The 13,092-nt window shown below is 34.1% G+C and overlaps 1 protein-coding gene across 1 annotated transcript in view; it reads left to right on the top strand.

Moving 5' to 3' along the window:
- The first annotated feature begins 702 nt into the window (after positions 1-702).
- LOC145628384 (callose synthase 9-like) overlaps positions 703-13,092 on the top strand; it is a 31,402-nt gene continuing 19,012 nt past the window's right edge. Inside the window, exons 1-18 of the mRNA XM_081680676.1 lie at positions 703-939; positions 1,224-1,428; positions 1,535-1,632; positions 2,268-2,431; positions 3,214-3,337; positions 4,555-4,665; positions 4,759-4,881; positions 5,618-5,707; positions 6,064-6,161; positions 6,837-6,954; positions 7,286-7,411; positions 7,895-7,971; positions 8,069-8,147; positions 9,062-9,184; positions 11,325-11,427; positions 11,526-11,649; positions 11,769-11,940; positions 12,051-12,103. Of these exons, the coding sequence (XP_081536802.1) occupies positions 1,227-1,428; positions 1,535-1,632; positions 2,268-2,431; positions 3,214-3,337; positions 4,555-4,665; positions 4,759-4,881; positions 5,618-5,707; positions 6,064-6,161; positions 6,837-6,954; positions 7,286-7,411; positions 7,895-7,971; positions 8,069-8,147; positions 9,062-9,184; positions 11,325-11,427; positions 11,526-11,649; positions 11,769-11,940; positions 12,051-12,103 (1,985 nt within the window). The 5' untranslated portion in view covers positions 703-939; positions 1,224-1,226. The remainder of the gene's footprint in view (positions 940-1,223; positions 1,429-1,534; positions 1,633-2,267; positions 2,432-3,213; positions 3,338-4,554; positions 4,666-4,758; positions 4,882-5,617; positions 5,708-6,063; positions 6,162-6,836; positions 6,955-7,285; positions 7,412-7,894; positions 7,972-8,068; positions 8,148-9,061; positions 9,185-11,324; positions 11,428-11,525; positions 11,650-11,768; positions 11,941-12,050; positions 12,104-13,092) is intronic.

Here is a 13,092-nt window from a genome sequence, read left to right as displayed (position 1 = left end):
AAAAAGAACTACCAACTTTAGAAAAAAAAAAACCATCATCTTAGTAAAAATTAAAAAAAAATCTATTCTTTTTTAAAATTTGTTTTTAGGAAAGTCAAATTTTTATATTTAACCTACATAACATCTATCATATTTTTATATTATATTATCTCAACAATTTTTAAACCCACTAATATTTTTTTAATTAGAATTAAAGAGATAATATTGTGAAAAAAAAAATCTAGCTTGAAAGATCACTTATATTTCACACGCACGTATTGTGTGCGTCTCTTAGGTTGTAAAAATAAAGTCGAATCAATGATCAACCTATGCACAAAATTTAATTGTATCAATTATCCTTCAACAAGAAATTTAAAAACTTTTGTTTTGTTGAAAAAAAAACAATCAATACTATATATATACTAAAGTAATCACTTGGAATATTCTAGAATTACACGCGTTAAAAAATTCCCACCAAAAACTTTTTATTTTTTTTAGATTTTCTTAAAAAATAAAAAGATAATTGATGAAAAATAAAAAGATATACAACCTTATTTTAAAAATAAAATAAAGAATAAACCGCCTAACTAATTAAACAATGACAACAAATTTAAATAAATAAAATATTAAAATATTAAAATATACACATATCCGAGCATTGATGGGGCAAAAAACTGGTTACCTTTAGTTCTTTACTAAACCTGACTTTGACGATCAAATCTCTTAAAAGAAAAAAAAAAAAGACAAAGAAACAAAAACTGCCACTTCATCTTGCTTTTGCATACAATCGTGGTGTTTTCAAATATATACTTTCCGTTCCGATACCTGTATATTCATTTCCCGATCTTAGGGTTTAAGCTTAACTTTCACACTCTTCTCCTCTTTTAGTATATATCAAAATGAATTTCGACCAATTTTGAAGCTCTATAACTCAATTTTTCAACAGATTTAGTTTCAGAGGTATGGATTTCTATTGTTCATTGGCAGAAATTTCTGTTGCCCTCTTTGTTTGCGTTTATTTTGAAGATTAAATTTGATAGATTGTTGTTGTTTTTATTTATTTATTAATGTCTGTTCTTAATTTGAAAAAAAAACCTTTAATTGCATCAAAATTTGTGAACTTGTATGTTTAATTTGGTATTTGATTTATGTCGTGAAAATGAGGTAATTGGGTGTTGTTGATGATGGTTTGAGTCTGCATTTACCTGATTTATTTGTTTGTCGGATTGAATTTTGGGGAGTAGGAAATGTCTCGAGCCGAGGAGCTATGGGAGAGGTTGGTTAGGGCAGCTTTGAGAAGTGCAAGGAGTGGTGCAGATGTTCATGGGAGACGCACAACTGGGATTGCGGGCAATGTGCCGTCTTCGCTTGGTAATAGTAGACTTATTGATGATATACTCAGAACTGCTGATGAAATTCAAGCTGAAGATCCTAATGTTGCTCGAATACGTAATGTTCCCATTCGCTTACATTTATATTATGTTGAATTGAATTATTGGTGGTTCTTTGAAATATTGTATATGGGTTTCTGGTTATTTATTGTTTTCTCTTGCAGTTTGTGAGCATGCATATTCCATGGCTCAGAATCTCGATCCTAATAGTGAGGGAAGAGGTGTTATGCAATTCAAGACTGGTTTAATGTCTGTGATCAAGGTATTACTTCCTCCATCTTTTTAATTTGGGAGAAATCGGAAGAAATATATGCTAAAAGGAAGCAGCATTCTTTTGGTATTACTGTGCCTATATATATACGTTAAAATGTGGTTAGCTGCTGTATGCAGTGTGCTTGAATGTGCTGTAGATAATACATCGTACTAGACTTGGCCTGTTAGACGACTAATAGCTGGGGTAAAGGTGTGAATGCTGGGATTAGATTGACTATCTTCTAGAGTTTCTGTAATGTTGTTGTGTAGCTTGTGTCCAAGATTCATAATGTATCTAGATGATGATCGGATGTGGATACGTATATTTTGATTCTGGCATCAAAGTCATACTTCTGTTAGATTAATGCAAAACGATTGAATTTCATTTTTTAAGCCAATTGTAGCAACTTTGTTTTTGGGCTATTTTTTTTATAACCAGATTGTACTATGATATGCTTGTCTCCTGCCGAAGAGCAGAACATTGGAATATTTTTATGCCACATGGCTCGTCATTTGCTGTTAAGGACTTATTATTTTGATTTGTTGCTTAGCACACTGTTATTCTTATATGTTTGGTTCTTAGGAGACGTTTACATTTTTCTTTCTCTTGCTTAAAATCTTCATTTGGGATTTATATCTGTGCAGCAAAAATTAGCAAAGAGAGAAGTTGGAAGTATAGATAGAAGCCAAGATATTGCTCGTTTGCAGGAATTCTACCGGAAATATAGACAGATGAATAATGTGGATCAGCTATTGGAAGACGAAATGAAGCTCCGGGAATCGGGAGCTTTTACTGGGAATCTTGGAGAGTATGCTCTTCTGCTCCAGCTGAATTTTCTTCTCTGGCTTCTTTTATATTGCTCTCTGATTTCTTTTTAACTTCTAAACAGTATGTACTAAATTCATCAAATGCAAACTTGCATTTATACCTTATTTTTCTTACATATTGACTTTAATTGACCCTAAGCACACTTGGGCATAATGGATGATCACATAATTTACCTCTAGGAATTTTCAAGCTGAACATATATACTGCAATGTGATTTCTTCCAATCGGGCTAAATATCGAAGAATAACATTCCATCTTGTGGCATAACATGTATAAAAATTAGGTCTATTACTGAGCAAAAGACAATGCAGTTTAGGACCTTTAGGCTTTGATGTATTGTTATTGCATGACTAAATGTTGAGGTCATAACAAGTTTGAAAATATATGCAAGGTTTTACATGCGTATTGTCTGTATTCTCTGAAATTCAGAGATGCTTGAATTGTTTATGTCTAATTTTACCGACATATTGTGCCGTTACAGTATGGTCTGTGTGTAACAGTATTTGTGCACCACGTACTTGTGACTAATATGTAACAATTTTTTTTTTATTGAATTGCACTTTATGGTCTTTATCTAATGCTGTCTACCTTACTAGTTACTACAACCCTGGTAGCAATGGGCAGAGCTTGTGTACATCCTTATCAAATGCAGTGTTTTTCATTAGTTTTATTCTAGCTTTTGTTTTTGGGAGGTTTATTGAATATTTTAATGTTACTAGGTGCTTGTGTTGAACACTTTAACAATTTATTTTTCTTAATCAGGTTGGAAAGGAAAACTAAAAAAAGAAAACGGATTTTTGCTACTCTAAAAGTGTTGGGTGAAGTGCTTGAACAAATGACTAGTGAGGTTTCTCCCGAAGAAGCTGAAACATTGATTCCAGAAGAGGTCAGATATGGAATAACATTTTTTCATTTGTTGTATTTTTATTTTATTTTATTTTATTTTCTTCCAATGAGGGTTTAAATTTTTTTTGTAGCTATGTGATAATTATTTGAACTTTGAAGTAGCTAACTCTTTTACCAAGAACCTTTTTTCTACCTTGTTATATTTCTTGTCATTTTTTTCTTTTGTATTTTCTGTGCCTATCTTTCTACCATCTCTGACTTAACTTTGCCGAAAAAGTCCATTGATCTAGGGGTGTATCTAAGTCAATAGCATATTAAATATTAATCTCAGTCTTGGTTAAATCATGTTGTATTAGTATTTTTATTTTTTATTTTTTATTTTACTTGAATTGATACCATTCTTGAACAGTTGTTGAACATTGTTTGATGAGCTATTCATTTATGAACATATGGTTGCTCATTGAGAAATGCTTATTCATCCTTTATCATATTTATGAAGTGTGTTGTATTCTTTTGGAAAGATTGTTAGCTTACATGTTAGTTATATTTGGTCTGTCTATGTCTATCTCATTATTCCTCCCAGATTTAAGTTTCGTTTATTCTTGGACACATGTTATTAGGAGAGAAGTTGTAGTGGATTTATGTTCAGGTCTGTGTTACTTGGACTCGAGTACCTATGTCCGACACGGATATGTGTCCAAGTGTCCGACCCGGCTATTTTTTAATTTTTTTTTAATGATTTTGAACTAAAATGAAGTGTCCAAGTGTCCCACCCATGTTCGAGTGTCGAGGGTCTGACATGGGTACGTGAGGTGAAATGAAGAGTCGGAGTAACATAGGTTCAGGTAAATAAAAAATAGAAGTCAGTGCGTTCTTATATTATGTTATCATATTTTATTGTATGGACCTAAATCTAATGAGAATTTGTAACTTTTTTGAGAACTGGAGGAAGGAGTTATACTTTATAACTTCATATAAACGAAATTTGATTTTGGTTTAGGGCCAAAGTTATGCTTCCCTACTGTTGCAAATTGCCTTGTGTTTATTGGTTCTTGTTGTTTTATGTTGAAGTGATTCCTCAATGGATATTGTTTTTGCCCCTAACTCTGTAGATGGGTTACACTGACATCTCTTTGGCGTCTTTTTGTTTCAAATTCTTAACCTTACTATTTATAGGCTGTAAAATGATATTTACGGAAGAAATGAAGATGTTTTTATTTTTGCTTATACTTAATTCTGTTTTGTTTTACCTGCCAGCTTAAGCGGGTTATGGAGTCAGATGCAGCTATGACTGAGGATTTGATTGGTTACAATATTATTCCGCTGGATACTACTAGCACATCAAACAGGATCGTTAATTTCCCTGAGGTCTGTTGTTAAAAAACACTGAGGAGATAACACTCTCATCAAGATACAGCTTTGACTTGGGTGCTTTGTTTATTCATTTTGACTTTGTATCAGGTGAAAGCAGCTGTGTCTGCTTTGAAAGACATTCAAGGTCTACCAGAATTGCCAGTTGATTTTGTGTCTCCTGTCAGAGGCCGTGATATGCTTGACTTTCTGCAATATGTTTTTGGGTTTCAGGTCTGAATCAGATTACTTTTTTTCCTCCTTTCTCTTTCCTGCTAAACTGAACATTGTTTGCTGGTATTATATCTCTGTTTCCTGGATTATAAACGAAGCGTTTTTGTGCTGCCTAAGGTCAATATCCTTTTTTTTTTAAAATCTAATATCTGAGATGTTCTATTATGTATTCGAATATGTCTTCATGCTCATACCATCTAATGACATAGGAAATATTAACTACACTTTCCCTGTTGTGTGTGATCTAGAATTTTTTTAGTCACAAGTATTTGTGCGATATTCTTGGAACTGAGGAATAAGATCTTTCAGAATAGAATTTTTAGTCACAAGTGTTTGTTGGATGTTGTTGTGATGTTTGACTTCATATTCAGTTTGAGTGGAACACTAGTTTATTATTTTTGTTCTTGTAAGTTCTTATGATCGTCATCTTATGTACCTTTTTGCTTTCTTTATTTGGGGAGAGAGTACAAAGATAGAAAAGAGTGAGTATTTTGTGTTTGGTTAATCTTACTCTTTTTAGTTCAGTACGTTAATCTTATTTTACGCTGGCTATGTACATATTTATTGCCAGTTCAGAATTCAACTGCTATGTTCTACAATGCTGTAAATTCTTTGATTCTTTCGCTGAATTTTGTTTTTTCTGATTATGTTACAGTTGTTTGAGTACATTAATTCCTAGCCTAGCATTAGCTTCCAATGATACATTCTTGTGTTTACCCTTGATATCAACTGGCAGAAGGACAATGTTTCCAATCAGCGGGAGCATATAATTCTTCTCCTTGTAAATGAGCAATCTCGGCTTCGAATTCCTGAAGAAATTGATCCGGTTGGTACTTTCACTTCTTTTACTGTGGATTGTTGGCTTGTTTGTGTTATGGCTGTGTAATTATTAATTGTGTAGTTAGCAATAGCAATGTGTTTTTGATTTGAAATATTTTTTACACATGTATGTTGTTATAGACATTATTCTTTAGTATGATGAAATTGTGTATGATTTTATTTCTGTTTTTCGGTTTATATATGATATAGATGTCTGTCATTTTTTTTCCTGCTGTGTATTTTGTGGTGCCTTTTTGTGTTCAAAATACAGTTTGATTTTTTCTTTGTGATTAGCTATTAAAGTACAGCTATTCCTGCACATATTAAGCTAAAATGTGTTGCTTTTACATTTGTTTTGTATAGAAATTGGACGAGGCTGCTGTACAGACCGTGTTTTTGAAGTCCCTGGACAACTATATCAAATGGTGTAATTACTTGAATCTTCAGCCAGTTTGGAGCAAGTATGAAGTCTATCTTAATTTTAGATCATTATATATTTATTTTGTTAGATACATACATTTTTTAGTGCTACCAATGTATAAAAAAGCTCAAGGCGCACTGAAGGGAGAGGGGTTTTGCTGCGCCTAGGTGCGCCTCTTTGAAGTGTGGCGCACTATGTGGCCAGTTAAATAAATTTAGCTGAAGTTCACTTCAAGTGCGCCTCATGCGCTTTTTGTGTGCCTAATCAAAAATGCCTCGCCCAGACCAAATTAAGCGCATACCTGATCGCCTTGCACCTCAGCGCCTAGGCGTGCTTTATCAAACACTGAGTTCTACCGGTGTTCGTGTAATTTACTACGTTGTATGTATTACCTCTCGTATTGAGCAGTCTATGAATAGTTGCGCCTGACCTGGGTCATTCACCTATTTTTAGTCTGGTGAGATGATTTTGATTCGAACATAATTTTTTTTCCATATTTTTTACTTTTTATTAATTATGCCCCCCTTCAATAAGGTGTTGGGAAATCCCTTTCAACTTGGTGTGCCTAGAGCCTTTTTATACATTGCCTTTGAGATCTATCACAAACATCTTCTGGGTTATCTTTCCAGGCTCTGGAAGTCTGGATATTTATTTCTTACCCTTTGTGTATGTGGGGGCCAAATTAACCTTGTACTTGGAAATTTTTGCTGTGCAGTTTGGAGTCCCTTCGCAAGGATAAGAAGTTGTTGTTTGTGTCATTGTATTACCTAATTTGGGGTGAAGCTGCAAATGTTCGCTTCCTTCCAGAGTGTTTATGCTACATATTTCATCATGTAAGTCAACTTAACAAGGACAATTATTTTATTCTTCGAATTTGAATTTATCTTTGAAATAGCCTTTAGCTGTGCGAGGCTGGTACATACCTGCAGTCATTTTGTCAGGTCATTTGTCAATGTGAATTGGACTTGTTAATATATATATATATATATATATATATATATATATATATATATATATATATACGTGTAATTCATTTTGTTTGAGGATGAAACCTTCCTAAGTATCTGAAATATTTTGTATCCCCTTTGCATTTCTGAGAACTCCCTTCATATGTGGTGTATTTTAGTTCATTTTGAAATGTCTTATGTGTTGAAACTTCTTCAGATGGCCAGAGAAATGGGTGAGATACTGAGGCAGCAAGATTTGAAGCAAGCTGATAGCTGCAGAATTGGTGATAGCGTCTCGTTCTTGGAGAGGGTGATATCTCCTTTATATGATGTGGTTGCAGCGGTAGGTGCTTCTTTCTGCGTTCATCTTTTGTACGAAGTTTGATAATGTAGGACATAGACCAGTAGCAGTTTGTAAGGCTCAATGTGTCTTGAATTATTTATGGATAAGCCAAAGCTGTTAACCTTGGATTCATATGTTTGCCATAGCCTTTTTGATTAACTTAACTTATTTAGATGACAAAATAGAACTGTTTGATATTGGCATATATCGGGATTCTCTTTGTGGCAATTGTCCATGTATATTCCGACCTTTGCAAGAGTTATACCTATGTGGACCTTTCAAGATTTTAATGCAGTAGCTATGGTTTTGAGTCAGACACTGAGAATGTCTGGTAACACTATTTATGTTGATGTTAAAGGAACAGAAAGCCATCAAATCTTGTAGCCATCAGAGAAACTTGCCATAGAAATATTCTTTCTTATATATTGATATAAGAGGTCTTTTGTTGTTTATGTGTTACTATTTTTGTGGTTTGTCTTGTAGGAGGCTTCTAACAACAACAATGGACGAGCACCTCACTCTAAGTGGAGGAATTATGATGATTTCAATGAATATTTTTGGTAAGGGCTCTTGAATGCATATTTCATTGAAATGAATTGGCGATAGGCTTAATGTTTCTCTTCTTTACACTGATTAAAAATGTGTGTTATCTTTTAGGTCAATTCATTGCTTTGAGCTTAGCTGGCCTTGGCGTTTAAGCTCAGCATTTTTTTTGAAGCCTGAAACCAAGTCCAAAGTAACAATTATTCACTGTTTATGCTATCTTTGACTATCTGTTTTATTTATTTTATCTACTTATTATGTTCCTTGCCAAAAGCTCCTGTTTGAGGTTGTTCTTTGGTTCTTTGTCCAAATGATTCCTTTCTTCTTCTTGAGCTGGAAGGCATACAGTCCATACACAGTACTTGAAATAATATCCTGATGGTACAGTGGTTTCATCAGTTTTAGATGCTGTTTGTTTTAGAATTATAATAAAAAGGTATCCCTAATCTACAAGCATCACTACCCTTCTCTTTACAACCACCATCTCCACCCCTCTGTGTAGTTTACACTACCATCCATTTGTTGTTATCTTTCCTTTGCCGTTATCGCTTCTCCCGTTGCCGTTGCTAACTCTCTTTCTCTTATATCTATATGTTGGATGGTGGTTTGGTGAATGTTTGTGAAAACTGAAGGTTGATTTTTGGGTGGGCAGTGTGGTATTTGGGTGGTTATGATTGTTTTTTTAAATAGATGGGGTGGTTTTTAAGTGGTTGGCAGTGGTTTGGATGATTCCTTTTTTGGAGGATCGGGTTTGGAATGTACAGGGAAGTGGGGGAAACAAAGTGGTAAAGGGACTGATAAAAAAGGCTTAACAAACAACAATTACAGGAGTCAAGGTGGTTGTTTCCCTTATCTTTTCCTGAATACCTCACACCAAACACTCCCCCCCCCCAAAAAAAAAAGAAGCACTGTTTGTATTGATTGCCTTCCGTGCAATAAAGCGTGGCATCCTAATTTTTATTTTAGGTTTTGTATTTTGTCTTGATGTCCCATCTAGCTCAGTAATAATTTTGTTTGATTCATTTGATATTTGAATGGGCAATGCCATAAAGTTGTGTTTTTATTTATTCTTGGTCTTACTTATTCCCTTGCCCCATCATGTTGTAGAATTTGTTGAGGTCTGGTGGAGGAAAGCGTCAGGGAAAAACATCCTTTGTTGAACATCGTACTTTCTGGCATTTGTACCATAGTTTCCATCGCCTCTGGATATTCCTTGTCATGATGTTTCAGGTACTCTGTGCTTTATAGCTTCAAATCTATATATTGATCTGGTAATGCTTTTCCCATCCTTGATTTCCTTGCTTTATAGTGGTTGTTACTTTTGCTTATTATTGGGAATCATCACATTTCCAGTGTCTCGGAGATAATCAGTGTTTAGTTTTCTTAAAAGAGAATGATATTATGCATTATGTAACACCATGTACTGTCATCAACCTTTCCATCCTTTAATATTGTTCCTGGTTATGTAATTGAAGAGAGCTGTGTAGTGTGTGCAGAGCCTTGCCTTTACTCTGACAAAGAGGTTGCTTAGAATTTCGATAAGAAACTGTCATGACTGGCTTTAGGAGGGATAATTTGGTAATACGGGTCTACGCTAGAAGAGTCAAACATGGGTATCAACAAGCAGCAGCAAAAAAAGAGCAATTCTAGGAACCTAGACAACTCCGATTAAGTAGGTGACAAATTTAATTAAGAAGAATAGAAGGAAAGAAAGCAATCAGCTTCTAGTATGTTTTATTATGGTTTCTTCATTTTCGTTAAGTAGTCACATGTAAGCTTTAAGGTCAACCTTGACCATTAGTATAAGTAAGTTAGTATGTGTAACTTAGAATGGTATCCAGAAATTAAATGAGGAAAATTTGGAGAGATGCAACCTCAAGTTGCTAGGAGATTTGTAGCCTCAAGCTACTACTTGGTATCCTTTCCATTAATCAGTTTAATGAAAAACCAGTCCTTCTCTTACTAATGAGTATTATTGAGTGAAATCAGCCTTAGTCTATAACAGAAACACAATGACCCTTCTGCTATTTTCTAATAAAAAGAATCAACTTTTAAGGAGTTGTTTGTATTTTGACCACTATAATCTTTGTTGTTTGGAAACATCTTTCTTCAACCGCACCTGTCTGTGTACTTGTGGAATCTCCCAACAGGAAAGATTAGTCTAATATTTTAATTTTTTGGGTGATATGGTAGTCAACACTAATCTTATTATTTCGTTTAATGAGCTTCTAATCCATTGAAGAGTATAAAGATATTGGAAAGGGAGAAAAATTTCTGCTGCCAACAATTACATTTTTTTTTTCCCGGTTTATGGTTATGGTCTAGGTTTTCATTCTTATCACAAAAGACTCTTTCCAAGTTGTATAGCAAGATTACCGTGGTTCCCCTTTGTTACAAAACTGGTTGGGAAATAGTTGTGATAATGTGGGAGAAAGTCTGCTATGTAGAAAGAACAGCAGGGAGAGAAAAAATGGTGCCCAGTAATAATGAAAAAAAAATTTAGATTGGTTTGTAACCCAATTTTATGCCACCTAGATATGGTAGCATCATCTTGTTTTGGTTATCATTTGGGCAGTTGTTTTCCTATATGACAGTGATTCGGGGCTTATAATATTGATAGTGAAAGACTGAAAGGTAGGGTGTAGGGAGAGGTACGTTAGAAAGTTTAATTGTTTGAAATTACCTCACTGGATTGATATACGTTAGGGTTTTAAGAATGTGTAGAAACATTACTGAAATTGGTAAAACAAATTTGGATTAAACCAGTTAAAAAATGATTGTATTGATGATTATCATGGTGGAAGTTTCTAATGGCGAACTGGCCAGCATTCGAGTGTTTAGTGTTCTCTTAACTAACTGTCTCTCTATCTCTCTCGTTAATATTCAACCTACTTTTCCTCTCTTGAATAGGCTCTATATTTAGAGCTCTTTACTTAGATGAACAAACAAGTTTTTTGTTCAAGGCTTCAAGCCACTAATAAACGATTTATAATGCAACTACCTAAAGTGTCTTACCTGCTAATACTGATGCTTAGCACAATGCCTAATTTTAAATTTGGATTAGGGATTTACTCTAGTGAATTGAACTTCAAAGGATAAAGGATGAACATGCACATTGCAACTCTTTTTTTTTATTTTTTTATTTAAATGAACTGAATGGATTCTCCGTCAACCAATGAACCAACTCAATCTTGGCTCTTGATTGCCGCTTTTTTATGGTTCAGAGTTAGCAAGATATTTAAGTGCACACAACTGAGCTTACAATTAAACATTTCTATTATTAGTTTCTTGCTAGTTGTATATCTATGGTTGATGTACATTTCTTATGAAATTGTGTATTTCACTTACCTGACTCATTTTTTGTTTCCAGGCTATGATTATTATTGGTTTTAATGGTGGGCGTATTGATTCAACAACTGTCAAACAAGTTCTTAGTCTTGGGCCAACATTTGTTGTTATGAAATTGATCGAGAGTGAGATCCTTTCTTCTTTTGATCATATCAATTTTCAGCTAGAATTTCTTGTGTTGATGCATATGCAATTTAGTCTTAAAAATGCCATTTCTTGATAGGTGTTTTGGACATTCTCATGATGTATGGGGCATATTCAAAAACACGTCACTCAGCTGTTTCTAGAGTATTTCTTCGATTTTTGTGGTTTGCTTGTGCTTCAGCTGTCATAACATTCCTTTATGTGTAGGTTCCTGTTACACTCTCTTGCTGAATTTTAGCTGTAATTGAAGATTTTATAGTCTCTTCTAATATCATCCATGCTAAGACTAATAGGTTTTGAATTTTCTCAATGGTGGTTGCAGGAAGTCTCTTCAAGGGGAGGAAACTATTTACAGAATCTATGTCATTTTGATTGGCATATATGCTGGTTTCCAGCTCTTCATTAGTTTTCTCATGAGGATACCAGCCTGCCATCGGCTTGCTGATCAAGGTGATCGCTTTGCTGTTATCAGCTTTCTCAAATGGATGCGTCAGGTTTGTGTTTTCTATCAGTTTTTGTAGGGGTTGCTGTCTTATTTTGTTTCTGTTAGTTTTCGGTATTTGCTTGTTTGCTGATATAATAATTGCCTTTTCTTGTTTTGCAGGAACGACATTATGTTGGCCGTGGAATGTATGAGAGGACATCCGACTTTGCTAAGTAAGTTAATCCTCAATCTCTTCTTTTGTCGCTGACTTCCCCTGCTGGTTGTGGTTCCATTTTCAAATAATAGGATCACCATCGTTGTACTCTCATGTAGGGCTGTCAAACAATTCATGTTGTGTCGGGTTCGGGTCGATAAAACGGGTTGAAAAACTCTTGACCCAAACCTAACCCGTTTATCAAACAGGTTGAAAACCCTTGACCCAAACCTAATCCGCTTATTTAAGGGGTTACCCGGGTAACCTTTTACCCACATAATATGTAATTGACAAATTAATATTCAATTCAAAAATAAAAAAGACATCATCATTAATTCTTTAAAAATACTACAATAATTTATAGTTAGTAGTTTTAGCAAAAGATACCACCACAAGGGTTTAAAGCTAGTAATTTTAACAATACAACCATAAATAAGAATCGTCTCAAATTGATCGCCAAATTAAATTTTAATTTACTAAAGATGAAAATTGTAATTTTTTCGCCAAATTAACCGCTAAAAAATTACGAAAATGTATAAATGGTGTTAAGGTAATTTACAAAATTACAAATTTTGAATAAAAAAATTCAGTATTTTATGCTACTTAATTTAACCCATTTATATAATTGGGTTATGCGTGTCGGTTTCGAGTTGAAAATCGTAACCCAAACCTAACCTGTTTAAATTCGTGTCGTGTTCGTGTCGACCCAATTATGTAAACGGGTTGAGAATTCTTGACTCAAACCTTCTTATTTTGTGTCGAGTTTGTGCTGGGTTTTCATGTCGTGTCAGCTTTTGGCAGCACTACTCTTATGTTTTTTTATTATACATTCTCAAGTCTATAAATATGATATTGCATGGATATTGTTTCATTGAGATTCATTTTCCAATTATATTGATAATGGGGTTACAAGTATATTTTTAATGGTTAAAGCCCCTTTGCACATTATGTTGACTATTAGAAGGCTTCAAGAGATCGTAAAAATTGCTTGATGATTGTTCTCTCTTG

This window comes from Chenopodium album, chromosome 4, assembly GCF_948465745.1.
Source record: "Chenopodium album chromosome 4, dcCheAlbu1.1, whole genome shotgun sequence".
NCBI lineage: Eukaryota > Viridiplantae > Streptophyta > Magnoliopsida > Caryophyllales > Amaranthaceae > Chenopodium > Chenopodium album.
This window is presented reverse-complemented; position numbering and strand designations above follow the sequence as displayed.